Consider the following 19,571-nt stretch of genomic DNA (forward strand, 5'->3'; position numbering starts at 1 on the left):
ATCGGTTTGAATCGGTTCGGTTTCACCGGTTCGGTTCGGTTTTTGACAGTGCTAGTTGTATGACATTTATAATTAAGTTGTTTGATTATAGTCACCAATCACCATATGAAACGAATTAATATTACGAGTACTACGTATTACTTAAGGACGAGTGAAAAATACATATGTCACCGTGTTTAGGGACAAACGAAGTACAATTATACAATAATTGAACATTGCATTGTGTTGTAAATATCAATATTTGTAAAATAATTGCAAGACTAAAAAATTTAAAAAAGATACTTAATTTAGGAGTTGTATATATAAGTAGCACAAGAGCCTAGTCAAAAGTGACACAACAGTCTCTCCCCACTTAAAAAATTAGGGAGAGTGTAGTGTGTGAAAGAGCAAGAGTTCTTTCCTACCTAAATTATTTCTCAAATTATTGTAGGCCAATAATAAATTGGCCTCTTAATTTTGCAAATTCAGATTTTGGTATATTTTGTGGTTTTTTCAAAATGAGAGGTAGAAAAGATGAGGAATTCCAACAAGGTGGTATTGATTCATTGGCTACAAATTACAAGTTTGCAGATGATGAGGAATTTGATGATGATGGCAAGCCTAAAAGAACTGGTACGTATCTTCTCTTTTACTTGGTTTTCTACAACTTTTTTTTGGTCCTTTTTTGTGCCTACATACTTTTGATAAGAGTGGCAGAAAATAAATGTAGTCGGTATTTAATCCTAAGTTGTATCTACTTGATATGTTATGAGTTGATTCGTACTCTGTAGTTTTTTGTTAACACCATTGTTTTCTTGTTATAACCATGTAATTTGGGTAGGATTGTGCTAAGTTTTACACTTTCTACATGCCAAATTGTAATAAAGTATGGAAAATTTTGTATGAAATGTTAGCTAACTTAATTCGTTGGTGTCATGAAAGAGGCTGTAGCCTTATTGATTTGTCCTGAATTGTGCGAGATCTTTATAATTTCTTCTTCTATTCCCTTAAGATAACCCCATTTCAAAAAAAAAAAAATCTTTTTTTTTTGTCAAACTTTAAAAACATTGATTGTAAATTCCAATTAAGTTATATAAAATTGTTGTAATAAAATATGGTTATGTATGATTTTGTTTGATTAGTTTTGATGTAAACATGGGCAGTATACATTTTTTTTATCATCAAATTTCAACGATAAAATTTTTATGTGTACTGAAATAAAATTATTTACGGTTTATAATGTGTTTTGAAGATCGTTTTCTCGAAAAAAAAGATGTGTTTTGAAGATCGTAAATAGTCAAATGTCACGATCTTTAAAGAATTGTGGGAACATATTAATTGTTACATCCATTGAACAAGTAGATGTTGTAACAACCAAGGTGCTAAGGAGATTATATACTTCGTACTTAAGAAAGGACAACAATTTTACTAAGCCGAAATAACAATTATTAAGACAATTTTAGCTGAAGTGATAAGTCTTGGCAACAGTAAACATTGTCTTATACTGTAAAAATCTTTATCTTTCACAACCTACCTTCACATTTATATAGACTTGTCCATATAAAAAAAAAAATAGTGATAATTTGAGAGTTTTAGACTGGTAGCCGAGCGAAGGTGGCTGTTGACTAGTGTGGACCGTGTGGTACTGTGGTTGTTACTCTTGTTAGAAGATGGTGGGAGGGGGTATATTAGTCTTATTACTGTTACAAATAATTTGTCATATTACTTTTTTGAAATTAATGTGCCTTATTATTACTTTAATCAGGATGATAAAGAGAATCAAATTTCCCATATTTGGGAATGATCATTAATTTAGTCTTAAGTCTTAAATACCTCATGCTCAACTCATTTAAGTAAACTTTAATAATTATCATTTATCACCCAAATTGCCAAAAATAAAATAAAATTATCACCCCATTTTCCCAAACATAAAACTGATTCTCTACTCTTTAATAATTAAGGGTGCATTTTATTTACGGTACCTGATTTTACTTATTTAACTTGTTTTATAGCTTATCAAAAGTTATTAGACCTTGTTATAGTTATAAAATGAATTTTTGATATCATAACTTATTACTGTACCTCCTTTGTTTTTCGTGCTTAGATTTCTTAATGTACATGGACTAACAAAAAAATGTGCAATTGTAGGGACTGTATGGACTGCAAGTGCACACATTATAACAGCAATTATCGGTTCAGGAGTTCTTTCACTAGCATGGGGCACGGCGCAACTTGGATGGATTGGGGGGGTTGCAACCCTTGTAATATTTTCCATCATTACGGGTTATACTTCCAATCTTCTGGCAGATTGTTACAGATCTCCTGATCCTGTCACCGGAAAGAGAAATCATACTTACATGGAGGAGGTCCGCGCCAATCTAGGTATAATACTACTACATATGTAACTTATCATAGTTAGCAACATTTTTGTACATGTACTCGTTTTGTAGTGATACATAACAATAGAGCTAGATGTCACAGGCGAAGAAATTTTCAAGTTTATAACTAAATTTACGTATCACATACAGCAGCCTCAAATAACCAAATATTGTCCTCAAATACTAGTGTGCATTACAAATTTTGACTGACGAAAGTGTTATTTTTCGGGTTTATATAGGTAGATTGAACTGCATTGCGTGTGGGACAGTGCAGTATGCCAATTTAACTGGAATGGTAATTGGTTACACAATTACTGCATCCATTAGCATGGTGTAAGTCCTATGCTTTATCAATCCAATATTCTGCATGTTTTCAATTTTCGATAACAAATAACATATGGTGATAACTAGAGTATGTTTGATCTGATTGAAATTATGTCAGGGCGGTCCATAAGTCGAATTGCTTCCATGAAAAAGGACATGCTGTCTCGTGCATGTTTAGCAGCAACCCTTACATGATTGGTTTGGGGTTGTTTGAAGTATTCTTGTCTCAAATACCGAACTTTCATCAACTAACATGGTTGTCAAGTGTTGCTGCGGTTATGTCTTTCGGATATTCCTTAATTGGTATTGGACTTGCAATTGCCAAGATTGCCTCAGGTTGATCAAACTCTTCCAAATGCTGCATGATTTTGCTTTCGGATTTTTAAACGAATTCAGTAAATTTTATATAGCTTAGCTTGATACATATGCAGGGGATGGAGGGAGAACAACATTAACAGGAATTGAAGTGGGAGTTGATGTAACATCTGCTGACAAGACATGGAGGATGTTCCGAGCACTTGGTGACATCGCGTTTGCTTACAGCTTTTCTCAAGTCCTTGTTGAAATACAGGTAGTTAAACTTTGTGCTTCATTATGCTAAAAATTTAGGAATGACTCTGGAATGTTCAAGTAATTTAGTTTTAAGACGTTTGCCTAATGATCTTGTTCATTAATTCACCTTAGGATACACTGAAATCAAATCCACCCGAGAATAAGGTGATGAAAAAAGCAAGCACAATCTCGGTATTCACTACAACATCATTCTACATGATGTGTGGCTGCTTAGGCTATGCTGCATTTGGGAATAGTGCACCAGGAAATATGTTAACTGGGTTCGGGTTCTACGAGCCTTTCTGGTTGGTGGACATAGCCAACATCTTCATTGTTATCCACTTAGTTGGAGCATATCAGGTATCTTTTAAGCACCTAAGTCATTTTTTTGTGTAACAAACTTGTCCTAAAAGAGTACAAAGAGTTTATCTAGCTATTTTAGATGTTAGACATTATAAATATGATTTTATAGTATATTTATTGAACATTGATGATTTTTTGTTGTGATGGGTCAGGTATTTGCTCAGCCTGTGTACCATAAGCTCGAGTCATGGGCCAGCGAGAATTGGCCCAATTCAACATTTGTAAACAAAGAATATCCCATCAAAATAGGCAGCAAAATTATGTACACTTTCAACATGCTCAGGCTAACTTGGAGAACAATATTTGTGATCCTAGTAACAACATTGGCAATGGCAATGCCCTTCTTCAATGACATTCTTGCATTTCTTGGATCACTCGGGTTTTGGCCTTTGACCGTGTATTTCCCAGTAAGAATGTACATCGCCAAAAATAAGATCAAAAGAGGGTCCATGAAGTGGTGTATGCTACAACTTCTTAACCTGCTATGCTTCCTTGTGTCGCTGGCGGCGGCTGTTGGCTCAATCCAGGGAGTTAGCCAATCTCTTGGTTCCTCCAAGCCTTTCCAGTTTAAAGTATGAAATTGGATGCTCATTTTGTTGTTGTGGTTTTTTTTTTTTTCTTAGGCTAAAAACAATGTTTGGCAAGTGTACATGATATGTTGTCCGAAAATTAAGATGTTTGAAGCCAGGGAAGAACACCTTTTCTTTTGAGAAATGCAACAACTTTTTAGGCTAAAAACAGTGTTTGGCAAGTGTACATGATATGTTGTCCGAAAATTAAGATGTTTGAAGCCAGGGAAGAACACCTTTTCTTTTGAGAAATGCAACAACTTTTATAAAGAGTATTGCTAATTGCCTTCAACTAAGTACACTACTTATCTAAAATGTATGGAATACCGATAACTCTCTTTACCAAGGAGAACTACATACAAAGTGTAACACCTTTATAGTATACTTTTCCCGTTTTATATTAGATGACACCTTTTATTTAGGCACGTTTATCAATAGGCCCAATACATACTTTCTAATGCAAATATTAGCAAAAATCATATCTCAAATTACGCTATGTATACAAAATAAATTAAAATGCTCCGAGGGTCCAACCGTCCAAGCAAACATATTACATGCATGGGCTAATCGGCTAACACAATTATACAATATGCCTCTACTATTAATAACATCGAACAAGCTAACTAGCTCTGAATATATATAAAAATAATAATTACCCTACGCTTGTATGCTCTTTTTTTTAAGTACCGGTTTAATAAACACTATGTCAATATAAAATTTAACCAATAATTTCCTTATAATTAATTAATAAAAATTACAAACTGTTGATAGTTCAAAACTATAAATTGAGACAATTCCAATACGCATTTACAGGACTATAATATTCTATGTATTAATCACTACGGAGTAACATTGGTTATATTAGATTATGTAAATAGCGTAAAAAGTTAAAGTGAAACACTTTAAAAATTAGAGGGAGAAAGAAATTTGATTTCATGACAATAGTCTATCCATACGCAATTCTTGACATCAAGAATTCAATTGTAAACACATTTATCTTATGCCACACACCGTTTCGATTGCTCAAATCCTCCTTTTCTTCTTCTAAAATAACCCTTGCTTACTTATTAGTACTTTGAATGTTCTCCCTTTTACATGAATTATATCCTCCTATTTCATGTAATCAATTAATCATTGCTTCTTACACTTAACTATGTAGTGTGATTTCCTTTTTGTGAAGAGTATAGACGAGTCATAATATATACAGTCAAAATTCAGTTAAATCATTGAGGTCAGAAAGTTCAATCCACTTACAAATTTTAAGAAGGTTTTATACTAAAATTAAAACCGGTGGTAGTAGAATTTCTTCCTCTAGCTTAATGCTATTTTTTTTTTCTTCTGATCTTCTTGTTTCTTAACGTGGGACAATTTATATGTGAACAATAATAATGGGTTAATATCTCGTGATTTTTAGACCTAAAAGTAACAAAACTAACATTTTGCACAAGAATAAAATATTATCGGATTTAGAAATCCATATCCAGCACCCATAAACATGATTAATTTAAACTATGAACTAGTTGACCAAATTGATATAAAATGGAGTAATAATATTCTTTTACTTTCAAGTTAAAAAAGCCACTCATAAGATGCTTTTTTAGTTGTAATTTAATATTTTGCTAGAATAATTACTAGGGAGGACCATTCTACAAGGAGAATTTTGTCAATAAATCTGATTATTTAAACAAAATAATTGATGAATAATTTCAACTTGGAGAATCATGAATATCATTAATAGTGTACATGATTTGCTTTATAATAGAATGTCCAAATAATTGAGTTGGTCTTCATACATTTTATAGTAGTAGAAGCGAATATGAAAAGCAATGGCTTATATATCAGTAGCGGTATACAGTTGCTTCAAAAGATGAAACCGTATCATTATAGATTTATCGGTCACTAAATAAGTACGTCTAACATAAACTATAAGTTTATCATAGTGAATTAGTGATAAATAACTTATTATTGTTTATCAAATGACATTTTTATAAATAAATTTAATAGCTTTGTAATTAGATATGAAGTCCACAATTAATATTGATTGGATAAAATTATTGATTTATTTACGAAAATACCATAAATTTGTTTATCATTTGATAAAATGGAACAAGCTCAAACTTAAGTCTTTGTTAATTTGAAGGTAAAAAGAAGACCCTTGCTAATGGGTGGAAAGTGGAGAACTGGAGACCCCTCCTATAAGGAGTGAGAATCAAATCCTTGCACTAAAAGTGGAAGGAATGTCTCTAGCTCGCTATACATGTAGTCATGTTTGGGGATGTTTGGCAATTGACTTTTTGTCTAACTTTTGGTTTTTGGCTTTTTAATTTGGTCAAACAGCTAAAAAATATGTTTGGTAGTTGACTTTTTTATTGGCTTTTAAGCTGACTTTTTCGCAAAAATCAAAAGCTAATAGAAGTAGTAGTTTTTCTATTGACTTTTGGCTTGTTGGCCAACTTTATCACTAATAAAAAGCTAACAACCATTAACAATTTTACCAATCACTTTTGTAACAGTCGGCTTAAACAACTAACTTAAAAGGCCAATTCATACAGCTAAGACTTCCAGCTAGTCAAACAAACCAACAACCAACAACCGATTGCCAAACAAACCCTTGGTAAATGACTTTTTTGTAGCTTGTCTGGCTTTATGATTTTTTGTGCATGGTCAATAGCCAAATAAACATGTTTAGTTAATGGCTTATAGATTAGATGAAGATCAAAAGGTTGCTTTTATGCCAAAAAAAGTTAGTGAACGGGATAAATTTTGGCTTTAAAAAGGTTAAAAAGTAAAGACTTTATTACCCCCTAATTATTACTTTTTAATAATTTAATAACTCAAATCATAGTTGATGTTGATTGGATAAAGTTGTTTGTTTGTCATTTAATTTAAAACACATTTTTAGTTCATGAGCTCGAGCTTGGCCCCAAAAAAGCTCGAAAACCCACTGTGCCTTGATAAGCCCGACACTGTAAGATGGGCACACAATTTTATGCATAGACCCGGCCCGACCTGTTTATCACCTCTAATCTACATACACGCTTTAACCTTGCCAAAGTAATCAGTGAAGATTATCTTCTTAAATTTTTAACATGATTTTTGAAAAAAAAAAAAAGATACAAGTCAAAAAGTATTTACAGATTCTTTCCAATTAAGTGAAGATTACATTTCCTAAAATGAAAATTTTCACCGAGATATTAATTTTGAAATTAATTACCTCTCTTCATGATGTGTAGATTCATAACATTATTGAAAAAAAAGTTAAAAGGTTAATGCTCAATTTATATGGTTGACTATTGTTATTGCTATTATTACGGCACGGTGCCCACCTCTGGTAATATACAAGTATGATGTGTATATAATGTCATATACGGAGTAAAAGTTACTGTATCTTATATGAAAAGGTTTAAAGTAAATGTCGAAGGCTTATAAATAGTACTGGTATATTTCTGGCAATAAAATAGTGGACGAAAAACACTCCCTCTTTTGCGTCTATAACAAATCTAGCTAGTTTTCATAATTTGTTGTCTTTCACCATTTCACTCTTTCATTTCTTTGGCTTTGTTACCAACAAACTACTACACACTAATTTATAACTGCTTTCCCAATTTTCTTTTTTTAATGGGAGACCCAAGAGATGAAGAATTCCAGCACAAGCATGGTATTAGTGAAGAGTTTGATGACGACGGCAAGCCTAGACGAACGGGTACTTTGTCTTTCTCTCTCTCTTTTTTGTTTTGTTTTTTTTTTTACCCATTTATCGTCGAACTGACCTGACTAGAATTAAATTGTCGATGATTACTATGAATTATGAGTAATTTAAATTGGTTTTACTCCGAAAGTGGGCCTGAATTTACAATAATCGAAACTTAAATGATATGAAATCATCAAGTCACTGAATCCTTTAACTCCCTATTCATGAATGAAAGATTTGCTTAGTTTGTAATAATAGAGTGCATTGGAGCAAGACCGAGTCGTTTGGTCTCAATGTCACCTTTGTACTACTTAACACTTAATTTATATTTCATGGTTGAGAGTTGAAACACTGACAAAGAGTAGGCATAGGCACAATATTAGCTAACTAACTTCTTGCTTAAATCTTAATTGGATATAACTAAGATAAATTGTGTCGGACCATGGTCCTCGGGACATTGGTTACATTTCAATTTTTTTAGAGTTTATTTTCTCCATTGTTACATAGTTGCACTACTTGTGACATTTGTCTGTTTTGTTCTTTTATATACATCCGAGTGCACTTAGAAGTAGGTGCATCCAAGGGTGATTTTTGGCTCATTTTAAGATTATCAAATGAGTAAAAAAAATAAAAACCCTTGGATATATCTTACACCCGAGTGTATATAATTTTTATAAGATACTATTTTACAAGTATACATAATAACTCAATTAAATATGTTTGTTACCCCTCCGTCTCTTAATACTTTTTTCATTTGAATTATGGGAATTAAAGAATTTGAAAATTACATACTCCATAATTTGATGCTTTTTATTCATTAAAACATGTTCTCATGAATATATATACTCCATAATTGTTTCTCATAAATGATACGAGTAAATTGTTCTCATAAACACATGTTCTCCATGCATAATAAAATTTATGTTCCCCATGAATTTTTATTTATTGTGAGCATGTTTTCAGAAGAAACTTGACAAAATTGGTTTATCTACCAATTAAATTTTAGTCTACTCTTTTAAAATTCGAAATTTAAAAAAGAAATAGAAAAGAATTAAGGGACAAAAAGGGATATCATATTCGGAGTACCGATGAAATTTTATTAGTTAGCGCTTTCAAGGTTTATCCTTCAAAAGAGAAATTGTTCAGCCTATGTAGTAGCTTCCTACGGCTCAGCTCAGTCTAAGCTAGAGCACTTGATTATTATATTCTCCAATGTTGATGTACATAATTTATCAATCATATATAATTTTACAGGAACTGTATGGACTGCAAGTGCACATATTATAACAGCAATTATAGGCTCTTGGTGTTTCTTTCACTAGCATGGGCAACGGCGCAACTTGGATGGTTAGGAGGAATTGCTACTCTTCTAATATTTTCTGGCATCATGCTTTACACCTCGAACCTCCTCGCGGATTCTTACAGAACCCCTGATCCCATCACCGGAAAGAGAAACTACACTTACATGGACGAGGTCCAAGCCAATCTAGGTACACGGGCGTAGTGTACTAGTCTGATAAAAAAAATATCTTTAATTGTGTATTGGTAAAAACTAAAAAAAAAAAAATCTAAAAAAGTTATATATTGAGATGATTTTAACAAGATTCATTTTAACTATACAGGTAAATTCAGTTGCATTGCTTGTGGAATTTTACAGTACGCTAACCTAACAGGTTTCGTAGTAGGGTACACAATTACTGCACCCAAAAGCATGGTGTAAGACATTTTGCTTAAATTGATTGATTGAGACCCCAAAATGTGTTTTATACTCTATCAGCATATGTAGGTAAATGAATATAACTAAGTAAACTAATTCGATGAAAATATTTCAGGGCAGTCCAAAAATCAAATTGCTTCCACAAAAAAAGGACATGCTGCTTCCTGCAAGTTTAGCAATAACCCTTACATGATAGGTTTCGGAATCTGTGAGATCTTTTTGTCACAAATTCCCAATTTTCATGAGCTAACATGGCTGTCAACTATTGCTGCTATCATGTCTTTCGCGTACTCCTCAATTGGTGTAGGACTTGCACTCGAGAGGATTATCTCAGGTTATCTCCCAATTTATAAATTACCATTCAAAAATAACTCTATTTTCAAAATAACCATTCGTATAAATTTTTTTTTATTTTATCACCTCTTACATTAAAAAATTAATCATATTTCCATATTTTTTAAAATATCAATGGATTTTTTGTTTATGGACCCACCTAACGGCTATTACCGCTATTTTAACCCTTTTGACTTGAATTCCCCTCATTTTTCTCTTTAAAACAGCTCTCCCAACTTCAATTTGCATTTCCTTCACCAAATTCCACTATAATTGAGGTAAATAGGTAGATTTGGGAATTAGGGATCTTGGGACAATTCAATTGGGCGTTTTCAACAATTAGGGTTCCTGTTGCTAATGAACCTGTTTAACACCTCCACTGCCTCTGGAAGCTTCTTGTTCTTGATTCTCGCTTCCATTAACGATTTCAATGCTTTGACATCATTCGGGTTCGCCGCAACAGCTTCCTCGAGCTTTTTTTTTCTCTCCACGCTGAACTTACATCTTCTCCCTTCTCCGACGTCTCAACCATAGGCGGTTGCAACTGGCTCAGCTCTTGCAATCAACGGCCTGTAACCCAACCCAGAGATGAAGATTGCGGTCGCAGCAACGACAATTGAAAGAGGGGTTTTGAGGAGAGAGAAAGGGTTGAGGGTTTTAGGTTTTTGTTGAAACTTTCGAATTATCAGCCATTGACGATGGATTTGGAGATGAACTAGGTCTAATTTTGAATGACAACGATTTAGAGGGAAAGACCAGAAAATTGGGTGTTGAAGGAGATTGAAGAGATGGGTGTTGAGAAAGAGGGAGAAGATTGATGATTTTTCAGCAATTTATCAAAGGAATTCAACGAAGGAAGTGATAGGTGGGCCACAGACGGAAAATTCCACCGGAATTTAAAAAAAGTGGGAATCGAGTAATTTTTTAATTCAAGGGTAGTAAAATAAAAAATTAAAAAATTAAACGGGTGATTGTTTTGAAAATGGAGCCATTTATGGGTGGTAATTTGAAAATTTTCCTTATAATTATTCTGCTTTTAAGTCCCAACTCTGCTTTTCTGATAGCAATTTAGCTCTGTTGTGTAGGGAAAGGTGGGAAGACTAGTTTGACAGGAGTAGAGATAGGTGTGGTATATCGGCTGCTGAGAAAACATGGAGGATGTTAAGAGCGATTGGTGACATTCGCGTTTGCTTATGGTTTCTCTCAAATTCTCGTCGATATACAGGTAACTTTGTGCTAGTTAGATCATATAAAACCGTTATCTATACCTATATTGAATTTACTCATTCTAACACGTTTGGTTGGTGGTAACAAATGATTTTTTAGTATACAGATAATCTCATGTTCAAAGTTCATGTTATAATATAACGAAGTATGCTTTTTCTATACAACTTCTAATTCCATTCATTGTCTTCTAAGATGTGGAGTTGAGAGCAAGGGAGTATAAGTTTATGGACTGAAGAACGCGTTCTTAGACTTGGAATAATAGTCGTACTACCGAGCTTTAGTTGTGGCATCACTCATGACTCATGAGATCGATTTTCCTAGCAAACTTGTTATCTTTACCATCATTTATTATTGTTTAACTTGTGAATTTCAATGTTTTTAAGGTACATTGTCAACTGGAAGCTATTGCTTGATCACATTATTGATTTATTGTTTCATTGTCTCAGGACACGTTACAGTCACGTCCAGCAGAAAACAAGGTGATGAAGAAGGCAAACGCAATATCAATGTTAACAACTACAGTATTCTACATGATGTGTGGTTGTTTAGGCTATGCAGCATTTGGGAATGATGCACCAGGGAACATGTTGACGGGCTTTGGCTTTTACGAGCCTTTCTGGTTGATAGACTTGGCCAACATCTTCATCGTCATTCACATAGTTGGAGCATATCAGGTATGAAACAACATTACTTCGACTTCAAACACATTTCGATTTTACCTCCATACTAGACTAGTAAGACACATTCAATTAAAAGTTACCTTAAAAATATATTATCGCGGCCATAATATTGTTGTTACTTGTTAGTTCTATGTACGAGTCATATGACCCTAAGAGTTTTTGCTATGATGGGTCAGGTACTTGCTCAACCTGTCTACAAGATGATCGAATCATTCGCAATCAATAAATGGCCCAATTCATTTTTTGTGAAGGCAGAGTACCCCATAAGAATAGGCAACAAAACTGTATTAAGCTTCAATTCTCTAAGGCTAGTTGGGAAGAACAATATTTGTAATTTTTGTAACCATAGTGTCCATGGCAATGCCCTTCTTCAACGACGTCATTGCATTCTTAGGAGCACTCGGGTTTTGGCCTTTAGCCGTGTATTATCCAATTCAAATGCACATTGCTCAACACAAGATCAAACGATGGACATTCAAGTGGTGTATACTACAACTTCTCAACTTTCTTTGTTTGGTTGTTTCGTTAGCAGCAGCCGCTGCTTCAATTCAAGGATTAGTGAATCTCTTCGTACAGCCAAGCTCTTCCAGTTCAAAGAATAGTGAAATTAATTACATTTTTGTAAGGAAATGACAAATTTAAGTTAGTGTTTTGTATGGTCTAGTGTAATTTGTATCAAAATCCGTTATGTTGTACGCTTAGAAGCAAGCTAAGAAAATGATATACAGAAATGAGTACTTTGGAGCGTTTGTGATAATATTATTCAAGATCCAATGTTGTTTAAAAGTCTAAATTTGTATGTACTCTTGTTGTTTATAACATAATCCTTAAAAAGTTCTCGTATAAAATTTGGAAATTAAGTTCATTTCTTTTATCTCTTCTGAGAGAATCTTCACCATAATATACAACCGGTACAATCTTTTTCGCTAATGTGCTCCTAAGATACAAGTACATGAACAAACAAAGAGCTTCCCTCCCAGTTTCAGAAGATCCTGAAATCGATTCTCACCTTTGCCCTTGTGGCTCTCTAAACAACAAAAAAAAAACATGAACAAACAAAGAGTACCTGGTATTAGTTTTATTTGTACCGTGTTCAAGGTATAATTGATTGTTCATAGAGAATTGTCCCTTCTTGAATGTCATTTTTTTTTTTTTTGTGTTTCATCCGTTTCACCTTTTGGGCTAGCTTATGTTTCTATAACTACTCTCATAATTTTCATATATTCCCAACAACGGCAACAAGCATAAAAAAACCATCTTCAAAGTTTAAATGTTTGTTTAATTTTTTAAGGAAATTTTGTATTTTACCACTCACTAAATACACGTATTTTGAAATTACCACCCAAAAATTTATTTTAAATTACCACCCATTAAATTAAAAAATATTTTAAATCACCACCTTTTTCCTCTTCCGATCATTTTTCCAGTAGTGGGGCCCACAAAACGGCTAGTTTGACCCTATTAAATTTTTTTTTTTGGATATATTCATATATAGAAAGTATAATACATGAATTTTTTTCCCATTTTGACCTCAAGAATAGTAATTGTGTTGAAATTCTTAAAATGATGGGCACTTAACTAATAAACTAGTAGAAATAATTATATTGAGTATCCTTCATTAAAGGAAGAAAACAATACCTCAAAAAAAAAAAAAAATGATTCAAGTATTTAACTAACTCACTTGTTCTTTTTTGATGCAAGCTAGGAAATTTCATTAGACTAAAATAGTAGCAAGGTTAGGGAGGTTTATCCTCCAAAAACAACAATGCACCCAGGAGGGTGATTTAAATGAAGAACATTATAGTCTTGTGAGACAATTTTTCTACAATTTTTAGCTAAAATATCAGCAATCCTGTTGGCAGATCTTCCTTCAAAACATAACTTAGTTCCCTGGATACTCTCCATAAGGTCCCTGCATTTTTGTATGATCAAAAGGTTAGCATCTTTCACACTTTCATTGCGGGAAATAAGGTCCACAGCTTGGCTTGAATCCAAGCTTATCATGATGTTAGTCCAGCCCTTCTCTGCTACAATTTGCAGACCCAGTTGGATAGCTCTGAGTTCACCCATCACTGCTGATCTTAGTCGACATTTTTGTTGAAAACCAAGAATCCAATTTCCCTGTTCATCTCAAAAAAATACCAGCAATGGCTGCAGCTTGAGAAGCATTTGTGAAGGAAGTATCACAGTTCAATTTTAGCCATAGGTAAGGGGAGGTATCCAATGAGAAAGAGGAGCGGTAGAGAGAGAGGGACCCAAGGAATTCTTCTTGGAGGTGTGAAATTCCCAAGCTAAAGCTTGAGCTTCCAAGTAGGATTTTTCAATGGGTTGTTGAGATTGGCAGAAAGTTCCCTCATTTATCCTAAGCCAGAGTTTCCAAATAACAAAGGAGAAGAGGGTTTTCCAGGGAAGAGCAATGTTGTTCGGGTAGAAGGGGGTTTGAGGGTGAGCTTAGTGACCAACCAATCTTGGATATTTGGAGAGAAAAAATCAGAGGAAACTAAACATAGATCCCAGATTTCTTTCGCTTGTGTGTAGTCCCTGAGAATATGAATTGAGTTCTTAGGAGAGATTGGACAGCAAGCACACTTATCAGAGGGAATGATGTTTCTTCTTGCAAGAGTAACCTTATGAGGTAATTTGTCTAGAAAGCATAACCAAATAAATTTTTTTATTTTTGGAGCTATGTTAATTTTCCAGATCCAGCTTAGTCCCTATTCAAATCATTTTCATCCTCAAATAAAGACATTGCCTTTTTAAAATCAAATTTGCCTTTTGAAGTAAAATCTGAGAAGATAAAATCATGACAATCATGCTCAGGAATCAGGATAGGGATACTCAAACACTGATTGAGAATATTATCAAGAAGAACAAAGGATTGATTGGAGAACTCCCACTTTGAATCAATAATGCACTGGTCAACCATAATCCTCCTCTCCTCTGTAAAGGACCTTGAATCATACTTCTAATGGTGTTGCTCCCACTCCATTTATCGTTCCAAAGAAATTGATAATATTTGTTCTTTGTCTTTGTCTTTCGCTTGTGAGCAGTAAACTCACTTGTTCTTTGTCTTTTAGCTTCTTTCATGTATGTGATTATGTGAATAATATTTGTAATTATTTCTCGAGTTGAATTGTTGATGTACAATTTACATTGTTCAACCGTATTATTTACAGGGACGGAATGGACTGCAAGTGCACATATTATTACAACAATCATAGGTTCTGGAGTTCTTTCACTTGGATGGGCCGTAGCACAACTTGGATGGGTTGGAGGAATTGTCACTATTTTCATATTTTCAAGCACCATGCTTTACACTGCAAATCTCCTGGCAGATTGTTACCGAAGTCCGGATCCGGTCACCGGAAAGAGAAACCACACGTACATGGAGGCGGTCCGAGCCAATCTAGGTACATACAAATACATTACCTAACTCATCGGTAGACAAGTTAAGTATCACCATTATTAAACCATTAATATAAAAATTGATAAAGGAGCTATGTAATTTTTTTTCACAATTAGTTACGTGTAACATCTAGTACGTACCCTTGTGAAAATCATGTCATCGATGTAGCATGTGCATTATGTAAGCATGTGACGACCTTGGTTCAACTACTCCCTCCGTTACTTTTTTAAAATTATTTCTTTATAAAAGCAACAAAAAGTAATAGAGGGAGTAACAAACTTTCTTGAATAATTTTCTTGACTGACCAAAATGTTTGGATAATATAGGTAAAATCAGCTGCATTACTTGTGGAATCTTACAGTACATCAACCTTAGTGGTTTCGCGGTTGGCTACACCATAACTGCACCCATTAGCATTGCTTAAAGACCTTCAACTCCACAATGAACTCAATTTTAATAGGCAAATTAAAAATTATTGAAACTAACTAAAGTTTTTGGACTGAAAAATATTTCAGGGCAGTCTTGAAATCGAATTGCTTCCACAAAAAAGGACATTCTGCTTCTTGCAAGTTTAGCAGTAACCCTTTTATGATAGGTTTTGGAATTTGTGAGATCATTTTGTCTCAAATACCAAACTTGCATGAGCTAACATGGTCTTCAACTATTGCTTCAATAATGTCTTTCGCGTACTCAACAATTGGTATAGGACTTTCAATTGCTAGGATTATCGCGGGTAATGGATTGTTTTACCTTTGAATTCTGTATCATTTCTCTGTTTTTGTGGTAGTAGAATGTGTAAATAAGAGATTTTATCGCTAAAATGTGTTTAGGGAAAGGAGGGAGGACTACTTAACAGGAGTAGGGATCGGCGTAGATGTATCATCTTCTGCTGATAAAGCATGGAAGATGTTAACAGCACTTGGTGACATAGCATTTGCTCATCTTGTTTCTCAAGTCCTCGTCGACGTACAGGTAACCTTGTAATTGATAATACAAAGTACTACTTTGTATTGTAGTTATTGCAACGTAATAATTTGATATTAAGCCTTTCAATTTTAGTCGATTTGAATGACTACTTGTGTATAATCTTCATGTAAATGTCCATGGTAATGCAAGTAGACTCTCAAAGGAACGTGTTCAGTTTAAGATAGAATTGTACATTTTTTAAGCAAACTTGTTAATATAATGGTCAACGAGCCATACAAGTTCTAAGCACGCCTTGATAATCACAAAGTTTGTTAATGATCTCACGATACGTTAAAGTCTAGTCCGCCGGAGAATAAGGTGATGAAGAAAGCGAGCACAATATGAATGTTGACGACCACCATGTTATACTTGTTATGGCTGTTTAGGCTATGCAGCATTTGGGAATGATGCACCAGGCCACATGTTGACTGGCTTTGGATTTTATGAGCCTCTCTGGTTGGTAGACTAGGCCAACATCTTCATTGTCATTCACTTAGTAGGCGCTTTCCAGATTTCCAATACACGTCTTTTAATATTCTGTCACATTTTATTTAACCTTGAATATATATGTTATGATGGGCTAGGTACTTGCGCAACCAGTCTTCAAGAAGATTGAATCTAGCCATCGAAAAATGGCCCAACTCAATTTTTGTGACAGCAGAGTATCCCATAAAAATAGGCAGCAAAACAGTACTTAAGCCTGAATTCATTAAGGCTAACCGGAAGAACAATATTTGTGGTTATTGTAACGTTATTGGCCATGGCAATGCCCTTCTTCAACGACGTGATTGCGTTGCTAGGAGCACTCGGGTTTTGGCCATTATCCGTATATTTCCCAATCCAGATGCACATTGCTCAACACAAGATCAAACGATGGTCATTCAAGTGGACAATGCTCCAACTTCTAAACTTGGTGTTTTTGCTACTTACGATAGCTGCTGGTGCTGCTTCTATTCAAGGGTTAGTAATACATCCAAGCCTTTCCAATACAAAATATGATGAAATTATTAATCGCTTTTTTTAGGTTTAGGCAATGCAAATGTTTTATAAGTGTGGTCTAGTAGTTTATAGTTAGCTCTTATGTGCAGAATCCTTAGCATGTTTATGGTTAAGTTTTTTCTAGTACTCCGTATTTGGTCAGAGATGTGCAAATAATACCCATGGATAGAAATATTAATTAAGTATCAAAGTTTACGAATTTTACCTTACAACCTACTTTTAAAATAATTAATTTCTTCAATATAACATCTATTTCATGTTCTAACATATATATAGACTCAAATTTATAAACCTTCAAAAGTTTATATTTATATGAAAGATTATATTTTCATGGTTATTTGTCCACATTATTTTTACACAAATGTTTAATAAAGGCGGACTTACAGTAACTTTGTGTGTGGCGGAATTTTTGGGAAAACATTTACTCCCCTCACACGTGCCACTTCTCAATTGCCACAAGAAACAATTTTCTCACTCTTCCTCATTTATTCAGACAAACACTTTCTCTCTCTTCCTCATTTTCTCTTGCGATTTTCTCTCTCTTCAACCGACGATTTTCTCTCTCCTCAACCGGCGATTTTCAGCGATTAACTCTCTTCAACCGGCTATTTTTTCTCTCTTCAGGTTTGTTTACTTAATCTTTTGAGCATTTTTGTTAGTTTTAGTTGTTTTGATTCTTCGATTTTTAGGTTTTTTTATTTTTTCTTTGGTTTCGTTTTTTTGTACTATTTAATTCTGCAATGGTGAAGAAGAAGAGTAAAAAGAAGTCGTCAGATGATAAAGGTTCTTTTTCTTAATATTTTCATGATTTTTTTTCAGAATTTTCAACTCAATTTTCACTTATAAATGTGTTGTTATATGTCGAATTACTAGTGCATGTTATTTTTAGAGTTTGCACTTGAAGTTTTTGCTTATTGTTTATGCAAATTATGATAATTGGAATTGAATTTTGAAATTAATGTGTTTAATTTTGCTTTAATTTTTTGTTTATTGTATTTAATTGCTTAAAAATTACTTATACATGTGTTGTTATATGTCAAACAACTTTTGCATGTTATTTTCAGAATTTGCTCTTTGATTTTTTGCTTTTTTTTTTTAGGGAGATTATGATAATTATTGGAATTCAATGTTGAAGTTAATGTGTTTTTTACGTAGAGTATGAGAATTTATAGGGAGCATGTCATTGTGTTTAAAAATCAAAGTAAAGTGGAGTAATAGTATGTAGTATATGGGTCACTTATATGCATAAAAAGGGTAACATTTGTGCATACAAAGGGTAACTTTTTTGCATGCAACCTGAATTTTCCCAAGAGTAATTTATGAATTGGTAAATTGTGGTAATTTTTATCTCTGTATTAATCATTATGCATAACTAATATAGGTGTATCTATAGGCGAATATCGTTATAAAGTTCCTTCAAAGGAAAAAGCAATGTCTAAAGAGTCTGTTAAGGTTAATGTAGTACCTAAGAAGGCTAAAACAGTGCCTGAAAAGTCTGCTAAGGATAAAATAGTACCTAGAAGGCCAAAACAGTGTCTAAAGAGTCTTCTAAGGTCAAAACAGTACCTAAGAATGTCAAACCAGTACCTGATGTAAAGAAGAGAAAGAGGAGTTCTCAATTGGAATTGGTTTCTAATTCTGATTCTGATACTTCAGAGTAAGAGAATATGTTTTCAATTATTATTGATTTGCATTTTTTTATTATATTTTGTTTGTAATCTATATTGTTTTAGTTACTCTTTTTTATTTTTTTTTATTTATAATTATTTACGGACCAAAGACCTTTGATGACAAGTGTAGACCACATACCTGGGGAAATTTGGTGAAGACCTTTAGTGATAAACAAAAACAAGTTGCTGCTAAATTTGGTTATGGAGGTTTGTTACATTTAAAATTAAAAACTCTCTGTCGTAAAATGCTACCTTGGCTTGTTGAAAACTTTAATGCTGGTAGCTGCATGTTTACCGTTGCTAGTGGTAAAGAATTTTTAGTTGCTAGGAATAATGATGTATGTGATGTGTTTTTCTTGCCTATGGGTGATATTCCTATTTCTAAACTCAAAAAAAAACCCTGAATTGCAAGTGTAGAAAATTGTATTCTTCAAGCATGTAGATCTGATTTTGATGTTTCTGATAAGCAATCTATTCATTTGTCAAAATTAGAGTCTTGGATGCAGGAGTTAGTTAATGGAGGGGAAGCATTTAAGAGGTTTTTTGTGGTTCATGCTATGTCTAGCTTTTTAGCTCTTACTCCTAATAGGACAGTTTCTTTGAAGTTGCTAAAGGGTGTTAAAGTAGTTGATGAAATAAAAACTTTTGATTGGTGTTCTTATGTTTTGAGGAAGTTAAAAAAAGTCTGTTGATAAGTATAAAAAGGATCTAACTGTT

General features: G+C 33.5%; 1 protein-coding gene and 2 pseudogenes across 1 annotated transcript; all 3 read left to right on the forward strand.

The window, feature by feature from the left end:
- The first annotated feature begins 339 nt into the window (after positions 1-339).
- On the forward strand, positions 340-4,461 carry LOC110706478 (amino acid permease 8-like). The gene is made up of 7 exons (XM_021884405.1): positions 340-612; positions 2,128-2,361; positions 2,597-2,690; positions 2,800-3,017; positions 3,113-3,252; positions 3,366-3,593; positions 3,749-4,461. The coding sequence occupies exons 1-7, from the start codon at positions 498-500 to the stop codon at positions 4,172-4,174; spliced, it is 1,455 nt and encodes a 484-aa protein (XP_021740097.1). The 5' UTR covers positions 340-497; the 3' UTR covers positions 4,175-4,461.
- Positions 4,462-7,616: 3,155 nt separating this feature from the next.
- On the forward strand, positions 7,617-12,469 carry LOC110706479 (annotated as a pseudogene).
- A 1,567-nt stretch (positions 12,470-14,036) lies between these two features.
- On the forward strand, positions 14,037-18,776 carry LOC110706476 (annotated as a pseudogene).
- Positions 18,777-19,571: the final 795 nt, after the last annotated feature.

The sequence above is a fragment of the Chenopodium quinoa genome, unplaced genomic scaffold (assembly GCF_001683475.1).
Source record: "Chenopodium quinoa cultivar QQ74 unplaced genomic scaffold, ASM168347v1, whole genome shotgun sequence".
NCBI classification, from domain to species: domain Eukaryota; kingdom Viridiplantae; phylum Streptophyta; class Magnoliopsida; order Caryophyllales; family Amaranthaceae; genus Chenopodium; species Chenopodium quinoa.

Excerpts from the sequence above, each read along its gene's own strand:
- LOC110706478 (XM_021884405.1), top strand. The coding sequence starts at position 498 with ATGAGAGGTAGAAAAGATGAGGAATTCCAACAAGGTGGTATTGATTCA. Across the intron at positions 613-2,127 it reads TGGCAAGCCTAAAAGAACTG|GGACTGTATGGACTGCAAGT; the intron begins GTACGTATCTTC and ends GTGCAATTGTAG. Across the intron at positions 3,594-3,748 it reads ACTTAGTTGGAGCATATCAG|GTATTTGCTCAGCCTGTGTA; the intron begins GTATCTTTTAAG and ends GTGATGGGTCAG.